The sequence below is a fragment of the Phalaenopsis equestris genome, unplaced genomic scaffold, assembly GCF_001263595.1.
Source record: "Phalaenopsis equestris unplaced genomic scaffold, ASM126359v1 Scaffold235876, whole genome shotgun sequence".
NCBI classification, from domain to species: domain Eukaryota; kingdom Viridiplantae; phylum Streptophyta; class Magnoliopsida; order Asparagales; family Orchidaceae; genus Phalaenopsis; species Phalaenopsis equestris.
In genome coordinates this window covers 163384-182283 of record NW_018253730.1, presented here as the reverse complement: position 1 = coordinate 182283, position 18900 = coordinate 163384, and the positions used below count along the sequence as shown (strand labels likewise).

General features: G+C 34.3%; 1 protein-coding gene across 1 annotated transcript; it reads left to right on the top strand.

The window, feature by feature from the left end:
* Window positions 1–13941: 13941 nt before the first annotated feature.
* Window positions 13942–15521, top strand: LOC110039226. Its single transcript, XM_020744219.1, has 2 exons — window positions 13942–14771; window positions 14856–15521. The coding sequence occupies exons 1-2, from the start codon at window positions 14419–14421 to the stop codon at window positions 15004–15006; spliced, it is 504 nt and encodes a 167-aa protein (XP_020599878.1). The 5' UTR covers window positions 13942–14418; the 3' UTR covers window positions 15007–15521.
* Window positions 15522–18900: the final 3379 nt, after the last annotated feature.

The window sequence follows — 18900 nt, the reverse complement described above, 5'->3', positions numbered from 1 at the left end:
ACTAAATTTTCTTACTCATTTCTAAAATCAAATTTTACTTCCCTAATATAACTTCATATACATAATCAATTTTTCTTTTAAAATCAAATTCACTTGTAGTACATATGAGAACAAATAAAACTCTAGTTTTGAAAGTATTTTTTATCCCCACAAACTTAAATTTTTAACAGATAAAATAGTTTAGCATTAGATATACATAAGCATGAATGAAAATTTAAAAATATCATGCTAACAAGAATTTTAAATCATAATTATACAAGTATAAAATAAAAGACAGGAGTAAAATTAATTTTTGATCAAATTTTCTATCTTTTCATTTTAGTTTAACATGTAGAGATTCAATAGACTTCTAAACAGTGGGTATAAAAGCAAACAACACCTAACATGATAAAAGAAAAATACAGGGTAGCAGTTTCTGAATTTCAAGTTTAATATCTAAGCTAGCAAGATTTTCTACTTTACAACAAAGATGAAATTAAGTTAAGTTCTAAACTAACTAAATCACAGTACTAAACACAAAACAACTGTTACTACCCTAAAATTTTAAAAACGATATACTATCTAACTCAATAAACACAACAACAGCAGAACATAAAAATTCAAAACACAACATAAAACATAGTCAATAACAACACACACATGCAAATCACATGCAAATGTAGCAGCTTAAATGTAGCAGCTTAGACCAGATAGTTCATATCATATTACAATCATAAAATGATTCTCTCAGCTCTTATCTTCATCCTTATAATCACCGTAGTACCATTTTTCTGCCGGCTCATAATTAGGATATCGAGGATAAGGAGAAAATTTCACTCCTGTTCACCTCTAATCAGGCTTTCCAAAGATGAGTGGAATTTCTCTTCATAATCACTCTTCCTTCTATTATAACTATTAGTATGATCTACAAAATGCTCTAAACTTTGTACCTTATCAGTGGCAAAATTGATATTATCCATCATCTTCTGTAATAACTCATCCTGAGTCTTAGTAGAATCACCTCTAGATGTAGAAGCACGTAAGCACGTGAAGTAGATGGTCTGGTAGATGGTCTGGATGAAGATGCAACAGAGGTAGATGCAGCAGACGTCTCTAATCCATAGCTCCTAGAAAATCTTCCTCTTCAATCAAAAATTGAATGCTCATAATAAGTCTTCACATTCACCTTCGTGATGGGCTTTAGAGGTAACAAAATTCCTCCCAACTATCATACTTTACTCCAGCCTGCTCGCATAAAGAAAATATCAAGGAAGCAAATCCCATATCTGCATAGTAGCAGCAGCAGCTGAACTGATGATAGTCTGATAGATCAAAGCCCCTATGTTGATGGGCTTTCCCTCCTGAATACAATAATTCAACGTTTCTCTCTCTCTCTGGTCACTTCACTGAGATGATTGGTCAGAAGCAGACTAGCAGAAATGAAATAGTGTCAGGCCTTTGAAGGTGCACATAAATTTGAAGTTGGTAAATTTACTCTCCTCTCATTGGTAATCTTCCAAAGTCCTCTCCCAATAGTCAAATATGATATAATCTCGTCTAACTCCGCTTCAGTAGGACTATAATTCGCATAAAAACTTAAAGTCTCTGGTGGTAAATGGTAAAGAAAGTTCATTACCTCTGGAGTAAAAGGTACCAACTTCCCTCTAACCATAACTCAATCGTCCTCAGCCTCTGAGAGATTTGCATAAAACACCCTTACAACACAAATCACTGTGACAACAGAGAAATAACAGAACTATTTTCACTATCGGCGGACTATCAGGTCTTCCACTTCTCCACTTGGACTCTTAAAACATCGCTTCTGAATCAATTTTTGTGACTGTAGAACGTCACTATATCGATCCTGAGCTTTTAAACTGACAAATTTGCTCGAATCAAATGGGATCTTTCCTCTGCTCCTTTTCATTCTTGGTGTCATTCTATAAATTTGATAAATTCCAAAAATAACTTTAAAAATCAAGTTTAAATCACTAAACTAAACTTTCAAAAGCACTAACTAAACTTCCCAAGCAATTTCCATAGACTTCTCTCCACTTTTCTCATGAATAGTAAATTTTTGAAATCTTCCAAATGTGCTTAAAATATATAGTGAAAATCCAAAATTTTTGCATAAAAGTAAAGCTCTTACCTCAAGGAACTTGGATCTAGCAAGTCTCACTCGATTCCACCGAGAAATCGCCAAATTTCACTTGCCCTAGCCCTCAAAATCACAAACTCGAGTTGGGGAAGACGATAGGACGTGTTAAAAATGGTATTTTCGGACTTAAAATTTAATTTTAACCATTCATTAACTGGTTTTTGTGAACCGGCGCTTAAGCGTGGGTAAGTGGCGCTTAGGCTCCTGCCTCTCGGGTCTGCTCCTGCTTAAGCGCGAGATGTGGCTCTTAGGCGCCAGTGCACAATTTTCAAAATTTTTAATTTTAAGTAAAATGCATTGTTAGCCTAAGTAAACCACCCTTAAATGGTCTCATAGCACTTAAATGACTATTTTTACTTCCTATAACTCCCTTCTCTCTCAAAATTCTCCATAATAATTAATTCAATTTGAGGCTAAAAATAACACAAATTTTCACAAAAACAAACTTATATAAATTCACAAACAAGTAGAAACACATTTAACACTTAGTTCTCTCTCCAAATAGTTTTGGATGAGAAAATTTTCCTAAGTACAAAACACTTAACACACATTTATAATTAAACACATAAGTGGCACGAACACTAAACGGAAGACGTAAACACTAACACAAACACACTTAAAAACATGACCAAAACATGACCCCAAACACACAATTACTAACACTTAACTTAATGCCACTCTTCATTAGAAGGAACAATATCTTTTCTCATAGTAGTCTCTCCAGGAATATAGAGTTGATAAAACAGATAGTGGTGATGAGCTCTAATACTATCATCTTCGATCCACTTTTGCTTAAGGCACATCGCCTTATCCGCATCCTCTATATAACTGGTATGGATGAATTGCATCCTAAGTTGCCACCCTATATGTTCTAGATGAGCATGCAATTCAAGCACCTTAGTCACTAATATAGACATAGTATTCTCCATCATGTTGATCTTCTCTGATATCCCTTCAATACTAACGACTAAGAAACCGTTATACATCTCTTGTGCACTTTGACTAATGAACTTCTTCCTTCTTCTTTAAATCCATCTCCCATGAAAACATTTTCTCTAAATCTCTCTTTTTCTTAGACTTTTAGGGCTAAAATAATCCGGGGTGAAATTCCTTCACAAACCCTTTCTATTTATAGGCCTAATTCCCCCTCATAACTTCTAGGCACGACTAGAAACTGCCAAGGCACGTTTATTCCAACTAAATTCCAGTTACACCTTCTAGAAATCAAAATTTGCACATGTGATTAAATTGCCGCGCTTAAGGGTAGGATTTGGCACTTAAGCGCCAGTGCACATTTTTGCACCAATCAACTTAACGTCCAAATTCTCATTCTAACATGTCTATGTCACTAAATAAAGTCTAAAAATCATTACTAGCACATAATAAACTCAAAAAAACTACCCCAAAATTTTTAATCAGACTCAAACCAACAATCAAAGAAAAAACACACCGATAACTATGGGTTGACAAAGAGCTTGGTTTTACGTCGTTAGCTCAACATAACCAGTGCTCATTCTGGTTGACCCAACATCATTCCATCATTATATTTATGCTGATCCCCTATATAATAAGGTTTCAGTTTATATCCATTCACTTTAAAAATTTTCTCAGAATTAGGATCTCTAATATCCACAGCTCCATAAGGATAAACTTTTATCACAACAAATGGGCTCATCCACTTGAAATAATCCTAACCTTGCATTATATAGCAAAACTTGTTGCCCTCGCTGAAAACTTTTAGTAAGAATCTTTCGATCATGCCACATTTTCATCTTTTCTTTATAAATCTTAGTACTCTCATAAGATTCATTACTTATCTCTTCAAACTAATTTAATTGTAACAATCTTTTCTCACCAGCATCTTTTAAATTTTAGTTGAACTTATAATTGAACTCTTATGCTTTATGCTCAAGTTCAATTGGTAAGTGACAAGCTTTCTCAAATATTAGCCTATATGAGGGCATTATGGGGACATTCTTATAGAAGTTCTATATGCAGTCCTATAAGCCCACAAAGCATAGTCAAGTTTGACTGACCAATCCATTTTTGTTGAATTCACAAATTTTTCCATAATTCTTTTAATTTTCCGATTGGATAATTCAACCAAACCACTTGTCTGAGGATGATAAGCAATAGCAATCCTATGATTTATATGATATTTCTTTACTAACTTCTCAATAATGGCATTTCTGAAATGACTTCCCCTATCAGTAATGATAAACTTCCCCCCCTATCAGTAATGATAACTCTTGGCATCCCAAATCTACAAAATATGTTCATTTTAAAAAATTTTACAACACTTTGAGCATCACATCAAGGTAAAGAAACAACTTCAATCCATTTGGATATATAGTCGACTGCTAACAAAATATATAAATTTCCGAAAGATAGTATAAATGGTCTCATGAAATCTAATTCCCGAATATCAAATATTTCAACTTCTAGCATATAATTGAGGGGCATCTCATTTCTTTTAGTCTCATTTCTTCATCTCATTTCTTTTAGAAATATTACCTACTCTTTGACATCTATCACAAGTTTTGATATAAGCATTAACATCTCTAAGAATTGTAGGATAATAAAATCCAGATTGTAAAATTTTGTATGATGTTTTATCAACACCAAAATGTCCCCCAAAATCAAAATTATGACATTTTTGGATAATTTCATAATTTTCTTCTAATGGTACACATCTTCAAATGATCAGATCCTTTTCTTGTTTATATAAATATGGGTCATCCCAAAAATAAGTCTTAGCTTCTGAAACAAATTTCCTCATTTGTTGGTATGTCATTCCATAGGGTTTAAGATTACTAACAATATAGTTCACAATGTCGGCATACCACGGAACACGTCACTTATTTACAGTGAACAATTTTTTATCTGGAAAATGTTCATTAATTTCTTTTTCAAAATAAAGTGGTTTTTCTAATTCAAACCTGGACAAATGATCAGCAATTTGGTTTTCAGTTCCCTTTTGATGTGCTATTTCAAAATCAAATACTTGTAAAAGAAGAATCCATCTTATAAGTCTCGGTTTAGTATCCTTTTTTTTCATTAAATACTTAATAGTAGAATGATGTGTATGCACTATACAATGAGTTCCAATCAAATATGATTTAAATTTATCAAAGGCATATACTATTACTAATAACTCTTTTTCAGTTGTTGAATAACTAATTTGAGTTTTATTAAGAGTTTTACTAGCATAGTAAATAACTTTGAAAATTGTATAATATCTTTGTCCTAAAACAACTCCAATAGCATAATCACATGCATCACACATAAGTTCAAAAGGTTCTTCCCAATTTGGTGAAACTATAATTGGTGCAGTGATTAATTTTTCTTTTAATAATTTAAAAGCTTTTGGGCATTCCTCATCAAAATTGAAAATTGCATCTTTCTCCAGTAAATGGCATAAAGGCTTAACAACCTTAGAAAAGTCCTTAATATATCGCCTGTAGAATCCAACATGTCCTAAAAAAACTCCTAATTTCTCTTACATTTGTTGGATAAGGTAAATTAGCAATCACTTGAATTTTAGCAGGATCTACTTCCATACCATTTTCTGATATTTGATGACCTAATACAATTCATCCTACTACAATAATTGGGCATTTTTCCCAGTTAAGGACTAAATTTGTTTTTTCACAGCACTTAAGAACTTTAGATAAATGTTCTAAAAATGACTCAAATGAAGTTCCAAAAACTGAAAATTCATCCATAAAGACTTCAATCCCTTTTTCAATTAAAGCATAAAAACTTGCCATCATACATCTTTGAAATGTAGCAGGGGCATTACATAAACCAAAGGGCGTTTTTCTAAAAGCAAAAGTACCATAAGAACTGATAAATGTTGTTTTCTCTTGATCCTCAAGAGATATTTGAATTTGGTGATAACCGGTATATCCATCCAGAAAACAAAAGTATTTTTGTCCAGCTAATCTATCCAGCATTTGATCTAGAAAGGGTAGCATAAAATAATCTTTCTTAATGACAAGATTTAGTTTTCTATAATCAATGCATATTTGCCACCCTGTAAATTTTCTAGTAGGTATTAACTCATTATGCTCATTCACAGTTACAGTTACTCCTCCTTTTTTAGGAACAGAGTGAATTGGACTAAATCAAGCACTATCTAAAATAGGGTAGATAATTCCTACATCTAACCACATTAAAATTTCTTTCTTAACAACCTCTTTCATAACAAGATTTAATCTCCTTTGTGGATCAGCTCTGGGTTTACAGTTTTCTTCCAGATTATTTCTATGCATACAAATTAAAGGAGTGATTCCTTTAATATCAGCAATTGTCCATCCAAAGGCTTTCTTAAAATTTTTTAGAATTTTCATCAGCTTTTCTTCTTCTTCTTTAGTTAACTTTGAGGAAATTATAACAGGTAAAGTAGAGGAATCTCCTAAAAAGTCATATTTTAAATGTTCAAGAAGTAATTTCAACTCAAGCTCTGGAGGTTTTTCAATAGATGGACAAAATGATTTATCTTTGTCTATCGTGTCCAAAATTTCAAAACTCTCTTTAAAATAACTTGAATCTTCCTTAAAAAGGCTTACACATTGATATAATTCCTATTCTTGCTCGTGTTCCAAATCTTTTTCTTCATAAGTAGTCTTGAAATGGCATTCACTCAGATATCTTATAACATACATTCTATAACATTTATCATCTTTACCTTTTGCAGGGTATTTCATTAATTTTGAAATGTTAAAAGTAAAAGTTTGATCATTGACTCACACATCTATCATTGCTCTTCTTGTGACTAGGAAATATCTCCCTAAAATGATAGGTATCTTTTTATCTTCCTCCATATCTAGCATAGTGAAATCAACAGGAAAGATAAATTGATCCACTTTCACTAGGACATCTTCTACAACTCCTTTAGGATATGTTATTTAATGATCTGATAACTGCAGAGTTACGGTAGTAGGGGCTATTTCTCTTAATCCCAATCTTTTAAATATTGATAATTGCATAAGGTTAATGCTTGCACCTAAATCACATAAAGCTTTCCCATAAAATCTGTCTCCTATTACACATGGAATTGTAAAGCTACCAGGATCTTTAAGCTTTTCAGGAAGTTTCTTCTGAATTATAGGACTGTACTTCTTACTAAGTGTAACAGTCTCATTATCTTCAAACTTCCTTTTCCTGTTGAGAATATCTTTCATAAACTTTACATAGCTTGGCATTTGTTCTAAGGCTTCAGTAAATGAAATATTGATTGTAAGCTTCTTAAATATTTCCAAAAATTTTGAAAATTGCTTATCCAACTTCTGTTGTCGAAGTCTCTGAGGAAATGGAGGTGGTGATTTTTCTAAATCAATTTTCGGTGGAGAAATAGGTAGTTCAGAATCTTTTGGAGCGTCCTCTTTTGATTCTCCAATTTCTTCTCTCTCTACTTCAATCTCTTTTTGAACCCTACCTTCCAACTCTCTTTCTCTTTTAAGTTGTATGGCTTTAACTTGCTCTTTATTCTGGTCTTTTGGATTTGATTCAGTATTATCAATTACTTAATGAAGTTGCGATTTGCCCAAGTTAATTCTCAATATTTCTAATTATGGCTCCTTGACTTTGTAACTGATTACCCATTTATAACACCACTTCTTCTATGGATAACTTCTTATCCTTAAATTTTGTATTATTGTTGATACCTAGAGGATAAGTAGATCTATAATTATTATTCCCTTGGTTGTTCCAGTTTCCCAATGGCTTTACTTGGTTGTTCCCCCATTGCTGATTATTACCACCCAAATTGTTATTCCAGCTAAAGTTGGGATGGTTTTTCCAACCTGGGTTATAATAATTGGAATATGGGTTATTTTACTTATTATTTATGACATTCAAATTTTTTAATGATGCTTGAGAATCTAACATTTAGCCTACTGAATTCTCTTCAATCATTGAAATTTGTTGAGAAAAATTCATTCCAAATTGATCTAACTTCCTTCAAATTGTAGCAACTTGATTTTCTAACATAGTAAATGCATTAGTTTCATGAATATTGGCTACTTTATTTGGATTTACCCTCTCAGAAGGCCATTGAAAATTTTTGATAGTCATCTATTCTATTAAAGCATAAGCATCATGAAATGGTTTTGACATCAATGAACCACCACAGCGGCATCAATAATAGATCTAAGAGAACCAATTAATCTATTATAAAAGGTTTGAATTATTAACCAATCTGGTATAGCATGGTGTGGACACTTTATTAAGAGTTCCTTAAATCGTTCCCATGCTTCATAAATAGATTCCCCTTCAAACTGATTAAAAGATGTAATATCATTTCTAAGCTTTGCAGCTTTTGATGGTGGAAAATATTTAGCAAGAAATTTTTTTGCTAAATCACCCCATATTCTGATAGATCCAGGTGCTAACGAATTCAACCAAATCTTAGCTTTATCTCTCAGTGAGAAAGAAAATAACCTAAGTCTTATGACATCATCTGAAACACCATCATATTTAAATGTAGCACACAATTCTAGAAAATTTGTAAGATGTAAATTTGGAACTTTAGTTGGTGATCCCCCAAATTGATTATTTGATACCATTTAGATAATTAGCCACTATAGTAAGTTTTTGAATACTATAAGGAAGTTCATCTACAGTAGGGTTGGCATAATCTCTTTGGCATAATCTCTTAATGGTCTTAACTCTTGATGAATTTCAACATTTTGATTATTTGGTTTTCCATTTTTGTAATTTTTTTGGATTTTTAAAGGTTTTTAATTTTTTTTGTTTTCCTGATTTTTCTAATTGTTCTTTCTAATTCAGAATCGTAGGGCACTAGACCTTCAGAACCTGAACTACGCAAACACTAACATAAAATAAAATAAAATAAAACATACAAAATAAGATACAATATTTGAAGTTTAAATAAGACTTTCTAAAAATAGAAATTTACTTAGTTTTTTTCCCCAGCAACGGCGCCAAAAATTTGATCCCGACTCAATGCTTATGCACAGTATAACAATAGTTCTGATGGTTTTTTTTACTTATATTTACTTATCTTGCAACAAAACCAAAAACTTAATTCTGAGGAAAAATAAGAATTTAACTTTTTAATTTTTATATATTTATATTGGGATACTACGCAAGTATACGTATCGTTATCGAATAATATATGACTTTTTGATTAAGACCTGAATATCGAACCCACAACGAAGATTATGCAATATGTACTTTTTAGAAATTTTTTCTATTTTTAAAAAGATAATTATGAAATTTTTAAAAAGATTATGAAATTTTTTCTATTTTTAAAATTTAAATATTTTTGGTATTTTTTATTTTTTAACGAAACAGAAAAAATATAACTAAAGTTTTTGTAGAAGAAAAGTACTTAACATAAAAATCTCTTTCTTCTTATCATGAATCAATAACAAGTATAGGAATTCTATTGTGAATATATGCAAATTGTGTTGTGCCACATAGAAGCAATAAAATTCTTTACCCTTACTAGAGATGATATAAAGAACATTAGCTAATTTAAAGTTTGAATAGTTCTAAAGAACAAATAGGTAGGGAAGATACTAGCTCTCACTCTTGAGTTCCCTCGACTCCCTCTACCTGTGGACTAACATTCTTGTATCAGAACCTAAAATAATAAACCAAGTTATGGGCTTTAACCTGTCACTTTAAAGTTCTCTAACTCTACACCCATCAATGAATATGTCCTTATTTATTTGCACTCAATCATATGAACTACATTCTCATTCATACAACCTCATGTGATTCTTTCCAAATGTTGACTGAGACAATACCAGCCCGGTTCTTACATGTTCTCACAAAAAATTTTAACATCTGGATTGGCCAAATCAAGAAGTAACTGAAGTGCATGGATTTATATCATCACAACTTCATCCATCATTGAAGATCAATACATTCCACAACCTCCGTCCAAAACTTAATTACTTATCATTTTAAGAAGAAAGATAAGGAAAACTACTAAGAATCCATGGAGAAAGCAAAATCACACTTTAATTTAAAAGAAGAAATCAGTGTCAAACCAACAACAAGTCACAATTAACAAAAGTAGTCTAAAACAAAAAAAATAAAAACTTAACTCAAGTCCTCCACCAAACTTTTAAAGTTTCTTTGAATCTCTTCTCTTTTACAATCACTCAAAATAAAATAATAAAAAGGATAAAGTAAATAAAAAGTGGATCCTAAAAATCTCTCCGAACTAACTCCCCAGAGAAGAACTTTCAAAACTTGCCAATATTTTTAGAACTCTTTTCTAAGTCCTCTCTTCTTTCTTTTATAGTTTTCAAAGAGGTACCTTGGGATATCTTCAAAATGTGTCTTGATTCGATGTATTTGCCCAAGAGACACATCCTTTCATGATAATTTTCGTCCATGGTGGTTACAACCACATATTAAGCTAATGGGTGCCTCAAAAACCTCTTCAAAATTCGTGAAAATTGATTTTACTTGTCTAGTAACTGCCACTGGCGCTTAAGCGCGGGGTTTCGGTGCTCAGGCGTGACTTTCTCTGTTTAACCTGCTCTTAAGCGCCAGATCTGGTGTTTAGGCGCCAAAACTTTTTTGCACAATTTTTCACCTTTTTACTCCACATTTGATCCTTTTTCATTCCTTTAAGCATTTTTTTCCATATTTACTTGTATCTGTAAGAAAAACACAAAAATACCTTCCATTAAAGCGTAATGTCTCAAAAATAGGTATAAAAACGTGTCTAAAAATACTATATATTTTAGGTATATCAATAGGATATTAGGCCATCCAATGAGGGAGAAGCTTGAGGTTTAAGACTAGGTAAAAAGTAGTATTACAACGGAGAAGATTAGGGCTTTTGGTCTAGAAAAAAATAGAAAAAGGGGAAGAAGATTAGGGTTTTTGTGTTGGGAAAAAAAGAGGTTGGGAGAGAGAAAGGGGTGTTTCTTGGCCATGGTAAGAAGAATAAGAGGAAAAAGAGGTGGCCACACTTGCAAAAAATTCTATGTTTTTTAATTTACTTGAAGAACAAAAGAAATAAAAAGAAAGGAGGAGTACAACATGGTTGAATGAAGTATATGCCCTTTGATTCCTTTGGTTGAATAAAGTGTAAGTCCCTTTGATTAACTTGGAGAAGAGAGGGGAAGAGGATGAGGGGGATTCAACTATGGAAGGAAGAAGAAAAAAAAGAAGAGGAGAAGAATGAGATGGTTTGTTAAGGGAGATAAAGAGAGTGAACAAGAGACAAAGAGAGAGAAAACTGGCCCAAGTGAAGGAGATAGGGGAAAATTGCATGAGGGACTTGCTTTAAATTATTTAATATTGAAATTAAAAATAGATGGGAAGAATAATTTTTGGTCAAAAGGAGAGAAAGAAGTGGGAATAAGAGGGACATTCAAATTAGAGAGATGGGATAGTAATGGGGGGTTCGGAAAAAAAATTAATATGGGCTCATTCGGTTCATATAGATTAGGTGAACACAGCGGCAATGCTACATTTTGTTAACTTGGTCTCTATCTCAATGAATTTGAAGTTAAAGGGCCCACCAAATGAGAGAAAATAAAATCAATTTTAATTGATTAAATTTAAGGTTTTCTGCTAAAAATTACTTTTATTTGACTTTGATGCTTATTTAGGTCCAACTTAAAGTGCCATTTTGATTATTAATATGATTATTGTTATGATTATTATTATGATTATCCTTATTATCCTCCAAATTATCGTAGTTTTGATGGACCCACAAACAAAGTCTGATTTTAGAATAGAAGAGTTAATTTGAAAGGTTTTGACGATCTATACACATCGCATGCTTCATTTTGAAAAGTAATGCTCTGATGAAGAAAATTTATGTAGGACTACTTTTCATGCATGAAATCCTAAAGCAAAAAACATTTTATGCAAAAACTATGTCTGATCGTCACCAAACCTGTTTGTATGTTTCTCATATGTAATAATGAATATCATACAACATTTAGAATGAAAATTCAAGATCTACGATTTTCTGCAGAGAAAATGATAGATTTAGGATGCAATGAATTAAAGCTACTTTTAATTCAATTTTAAGGTTTGATTGAAGTTTGTTATATCCTTATTATAATTTAGTTTATTTCATTTTTTGTTTATTTAAATTTTAGTTTTAGATTTGAATTAGAGCTTGGTTAAATTTTAGTTTAAGTGGGGCTCAATTCTCGGCTGATCTAGGTTCAGTTCAGTCATCTAGTAACACGAGAAATGAATTCTAGGTTATGATTGGATAAAAGTCGAAAATAAAATTTTACCAAAAAGAGAGGTCAAAAATATTAAAATCTGAATAGAAAAGAATAAATATGTTTCATTTATGATGTAAAATAACACCAGGTATTGTAAGTGTTGGAACTTAAATTGAATTAAGCATGGTGGAATGCATCGTCATTACTTATTTGCCAACTACATCCTTCCCCTCTAATTTTTTTTTTTCATTTTTATTAATCATGATAATTTTAATAACTAAATAATGGGATGTTAAGTAGAAATAATTTTTTAGTTTTGGAATAAACTATTACTTAGGAGAGTATCTTTCTTTTTGTATTATTGCTTTGTGGCCTAATTTGGTCATGCTTTAGTATGAATATTATTAGATTTGTAAGTACTTTTTAAATCTCTTAACATCCTATTAAAACCACTCTGACAGAACTCTCTACCATTTAGGTAACAAATAATCCTAAACTGCTACAACTCGAGCCATCAAACCCATTAAAAAATCTTACTTACAACTTGCAGCCAAGCCTAGTTGGAAAGCTACATAGTCTAGTTATCTACACAAACTACAAGGATTTATGCCCCACTAAACTCTACCAAATACTTTAAATCTAAAGTTCACATCCTAAAAAAATCTCATTACCTTAAATTTCTCTCATTTAAACCATTTAATACAATTTCTTTATGAAGTTCTCCAAATATTGTCCAAAGTAGCATGATTTGGAGTAGTCTTGGTCATCTTTTGAACAAATATTTTTTATAGCCTAGCCATCATACCAAATACTTCAATCATAATTTAACATCTTCATGTAGATTTCTTTCTAAGTTCCAGTCATTTACACAACTTAATATCGATTTCCAAAATTATCTTCCCAATTAGCCCAAGCTATACCAAGCTAAGCTATTTTTTTGTATTTCTTCCATTAGACCTTTCTTAAAACCTCACTTGTCTCTCCAAATAATCAAAACCATATCTTCAACTATTAAATTAACAATTCTTAGAATTTGCCCATTAATTATACCAAAAAATAAAAGGGTATCACGCTACCATTAGTTCAATTACATTAATTTACATTCTTTCACTTTCACTACACTCATCCTCAATATTTCTATCATGATTCCTACAAGAAATACTTAACATTTTTATTATGCCTAAATTTCACATAAGCAATTCACTCACTCTATCACTCACACTCCCCCTCTCTCTCATGCACATTCACACACACACTTATGAGTAATCATTTATCAAAATAATAAATAAAATATCCATAGTCTCTTTATTGTGTGGTATTTCATTGCTAGCTTTTATTAATTAGGAGGCATATTTTAAAGCATTATTTTGTTGAGTGGTAAATTATGAGAGTGGGAGAAAAGCCAATGATTTTAATGAAATTCAATATTTGTGAAGTAGCCCTTTTTCTGTCAACCCAACAAAACTTCTTTCTCTAAATTAGTAGAGATGTCTGACTGTAGAAAAACTGCTAACTAATGGTCTTGATAACATGATTATAGCTGCATTAATTTTTAAGCTGACAAACAGCACTGACTGTTTTAGTCATGAATCTACACATAAGAGAGAAAGGAGGTCTTTACAAGGGTATCATAGGAATGGGACCATTTACGAGTCCCCATCAATAATTACTAATTTCGTAATTATTTTTAGAAAAGATTCTGGAATAGTCATACTTAGGATGGAGTTAAGTGAACCTACTGCATCAAGTCATTAACTTCATAGTAATAATGTATAAGCATCACTCAGCATTAAAGTTGCCTCCATGACCAGCAAAGCCCTTTTACTCTCATGCCCTCATAATCACCTACATCTATAAATTTTGGGAAAGCCAATAAATACGGGCCAGCTACAGTAATTCTTCTGTGGAGAAAATTCTCTGAAAAAATATTCGGTCCGGCGCGAGACTGTCGCCCAGGATAGATGTATTGTAGTCTACCATCGGTGCAGTGATGCAATTGCTCTGATGCCATAAAACAGCAGGAAAGTAAGATGACGAAGTTGGAATGCTATTTAGAACATACAGATAGAAAACCTGTAAAAGCTGTCGATCGAAGAATGGTCCATGCCTTCATCTTTCAAATTTCTGGTCTCAAACATACAGTCTGTCGTCAATACCTCTCTATCCACAGATGATTATCCAATATGGAAGTCCCAAATGTCAAAGATAATTAACGCCTATGGATTCGTTGGATTCATCGAAAGATCCACTTGTAAACATCCAGCTTCGTCACTGATGAAGCCGGAATACCAACCTCCTCACACAGCCTTCGTCACTGATGAAGCCGGAATATCAACCTCGAACCCAGCTTACATTACTTGGATTCTAATTGACCAGAAAGCTGCAGCGATCTTGTCTACAATCTCCACCATGATTCTACCCTATGTCATCAATCTGGACAGCTGCTATGAAATTTGGTAAGCACTAGAGAAACGACTACAAGCTACTAACAGATCAAAGATGATCCAACTTAAAAATGAACTTTATAATGTGTCAATTAGGAATCAAACGATGACAGTATTTGACACAAATCAAAGTGCCTTGGACAATATAGCTGCAGAGGGGAAGATGTCATGCTCTACATTCTCAAGGGTCTACCTCCATCTTACCAAGCTTTTAAAACTGCCATCAGAACTTCTCCTCTACCTATAAGCCTTAAAGACCTGTATTCCCTCCTTCACAGCGAAAAAATCAATATCTCCACCGAAAACCAAACAAAACCCACTCAACCTGATAGTCACGCAGCATTAGACGCCCAAAGAGGAAGAGGTCACAGCTCCTACGAGATAGTCACGCAAATGTTTCTCGACGAAAATCTTCCAACAACTCGTACCGAAACACAAATGAAGGAAATTGGAAAAACCTAAGGCCACTAGTGCTGTCATATGCCAGATCTGCCTCAAGCCAGGCCATGCGGCACCCCAATGTTGGCATAGGTTGAACCACATCTACAACCCAACAAGCTCCAGATCATACAACCCTCATCACTTCTTCTACTCCCGACCAGGATTGATACATTGACACCGGAGACTCACAACACGTGACCGCTGATATCGGCATTACACAGAATTAAGAACCTTACCAAGGTCAATATCAGATCTACATCGGCAATGGAAATACAATTTTCATCCAAAACACTGGCCAGGGCCTGCTGCCTACTACTACTAGTAAGCTATTTCTCTCCAAACTCTTTCACAACCCACAAATTACTCAGTCTTCTTTCTATTTTTCACCTTGCATCTCACAATAACTGCGCTATCTTATTTGATGCTTACGGCTAGCAAATCAAGGGTAACAGCTCAACGAATACTCCTCCAAGGATCATGCCGTGACATACTCCATCCCAACCCTATCCGCAAGCAAGCCATGTTATCCCAAACCACCATCGCTGACGTTTGGCAACACCAACTTGGTGACCCTATTACAAAGTGCTTCGCCTCATTGCCAAACAACAACCTCATCTTAGTTTTCCTACTACTTAGTTTTTTGTAATTCAGGTATTAGAACTAAACAACATGGACTTTCTTTTGTATCTTCTAGCAATAATACTTATTCTCCTCTAGAACTTATCCACACCGGTGTATGATTTGTTATGGTATGGCTCATATAGCAGAGCGAAAGAATCTGTCCAAATTGGGAAGTTACGTGGGTTGGGGTGCGGGGGCAAAGCCCCGCGGTATGGTACAGGGGTAATGTTGTAATTACATGTTGTGCCTAGGATTTACTCCTGAGGTTATAAATAGGTCTGTTAGTAACCCCAGGAGGTATCCCTGAATTCTGTAAACCCTTTATTGAAAGGATATTGAAAGGAACTTGCCGCTCTGCTCCCGAGGACGTAGGCATCTTTGCCGAACCTCGTTAAATCTCTGTGTTCTTCTGGATTTGTGTCGATTGCTATTTTCTTCGCCCTATTTTTCTGAACAAGTGGTATCAGAGACAAGGTTTAAGGGCAGAGGAGATCAACGCAGTGACGAAGGAGGTTCGTCGTTCTGGCAGAAGAGTTCGGGACCACGGAGGAAGAGCCGACAAATTCGGAGGAGTCGGTGCAGAAAGTTCGAGGACTTGGCAGAGACTTCGGTTCTAGGCAGTTCGTGACCAGGCAAAGCGGGCGAAGCTTAGCCAGGCTTCGGATTCGCGACATTCGCAACTAGCCAGGGGAGCTTCCGGCACTCCGGATCTGCATCGCGAGGGCTCTGTCTTACTTCGCAGAGGAGTTCGAGGCCAGGGAAGCGGTTCGGCGGCGGACTCTTTTCGCGATTCGGCACGGTTCGAGAGTTTTTTGCGAACGTCTGCGCGAAGGCCGCAAGGCGGATCGGCGGACGGAGTAAAGAAGGAAAACGGAGAAATTTTCGGTCGTAATCGGAAGGGAATACGGAGGCTTTCCCGAAGGAGGCGATATTCCCGCAGATTGAAGGAAGCTGGAATCGGAAAGGAATCCGGAAGGGAAGCTAGAGGAATATTTTTAGAGGAATCCATTGCCACAGGAGAGCAGGGAAAAGAAAAGGAAAGTTTGCTTTATTTTTTGAATTTCCAAAACGAAAGCTAGTGAAGGAAAGTTTTCTTTTTTAAATTCACTTAATTAAAAGAATCTTTTTTAATTAAGTTGATTTAAATTAAATTAAGCAAATTTAATTAAGGTTTTCCTTGCTGAAAACGGAGAGGAAATAAAAGAAATATTTATTTCTTCTCTTGGAGGCGGAGAGAAAATTTTTTGCTTTGCTCAAAGATTTCAAAATTTTTTTTTTCTCTTTCTTTTCTTAAAAAAAAAAGAGAGATTCTAAGCAAGAATTTTTGCAAAGGAATTTTTTGTAAAAAGTTTTGTTGCAGAAATAATTTTCAGATGACATTTTCTGGTACGAAATTCGAGGTGGTGAAGTTCGACGGAACTGGTAACTTCGGATTGTGGCAAACCAGGATGAAAGATCTGTTGACGCAACAGAGAATCTTGAAAGCTTTGCGGGCGACGAAACCAGATGCCATGGAGGATGAAGATTGGGAAGAATTGCAACAGCGAGCGGCAGCGACGATACGCCTATGTCTGACAGATTAAGTTATGTATCACGTGATGAATCTGAAATCTCCAGGAGAAGTTTGGAAGAAATTGGAAACTCAATTTATGGCTAAATCTCTGACGAACAAGTTGTATCTGAAGCAAAAGTTGTATGGGCTGAAGATGCAGGAAGGTTCTGATCTGGCACAGCATGTTAATGGCTTCAATCAAATAATCACAGACCTGTCACGAGTTGATGTGAGTATTGAGGATGAAGCGATGATTTTGTTATGTTCGTTTCCCTCTTTCTATGAACACCTGGTGACTACTCTGACATATGAGAAAGAAACTATCAAAGTGGATGAGATTACTGCAGCGTTGTTGGCTCACAACCAGAGGAAGTAGAATGTAGGGGAAAACTCTCAGGGTGACAGTATATATGTGAAGAATAAGCAGGATCGTGGAAGGAGGAAAGAGAAGGAGGGATCTGGAAGGCGAAATTCTAGATCAAAGTCTAGAGGCAAAAAGGAAATTCATTGCTACAAGTGCAAGGAGTCAGGTCATATGAAGAGAGATTGTCCAAAGCCGAAGAAGCAGAATGAGGAGAAAGGTGATACTTCATCGAAGTCTGTAAATGTGGTGCAGAATGAAAATTCAGATTGCAGTGATGGCGATATGCTCTCAGTTTCATCAACTCAGTTCACGTATGCATGGATTCTTGATTCAGGGTGCTCTTATCACATAACACCTAACAGGGAGTGTTTACTTCATACAGGTCAACTAATTCTGGCTCAGTCTATTTGGGTGATGATAGATGCTGCAATATAGTTGGTATTGGAAAAGTCAGAATTCAGATGTATGATGGCACAGTTAGAACGTTATGTGATGTCAGACATATTCCAGATCTGAAGAAGAATTTGATTTCCTTGGGCACTCTACACAGAAATGGTTTTATTCATAAGGCTGATGAGAATAAGGAAACCATCATAATTGTTAAGGGTGCACTGACGGTGATGAAAGGAAAGTTGACTGCAGGTAATATCTACAGACTGTTAGGGAGTACAGTTGTAGGTGGAGTTCATTCTGTGGAGTCAGATAATGATAGTACAAAGCTATGACATATGCGTCTGGGTCATCTCAGGGAACGTGGGATGACAAAATTGAATAGAAAAAATCTGTTGCATGGGGTTAAAAGCTGCAACCTTGATCTTTGTAAGTTCTGTATTCTTGGAAAACAGACTAGAGTCAGTTTTATGACTGGAAAACACAAAACTGAAGGAATTCTTGACTATATCTTGATTATGTGCATTCTCTTGACTATATGCATTCTGATGTATGGGGCTCTACTAGGGAGTTGTCATTGGCAGGATCTCAGTATTTCGTTACTTTATTAATGATTTCTCCAGGAAAGTTTGGGTGTATATTTTGAAGCAGAAATTTGAAGTCTTCTCTAAATTCAAGCTGTGGTAAGTTGAGGTGGAGAACCAAACTGGCAGAAAGATCAAGTATTTGAGGTCAACTGAGGGAAAGATCAAGTATTTGAGGTCTGATAATGA

Coding starts and splice junctions, on each gene's coding strand:
- LOC110039226 (XM_020744219.1), top strand. CDS start 14,419: ATGCCTTCATCTTTCAAATTTCTGGTCTCAAACATACAGTCTGTCGTC. Junction 14,772..14,855: donor GACAGCTGCTATGAAATTTG/GTAAGCACTAGA, acceptor TGTGTCAATTAG/GAATCAAACGATGACAGTAT.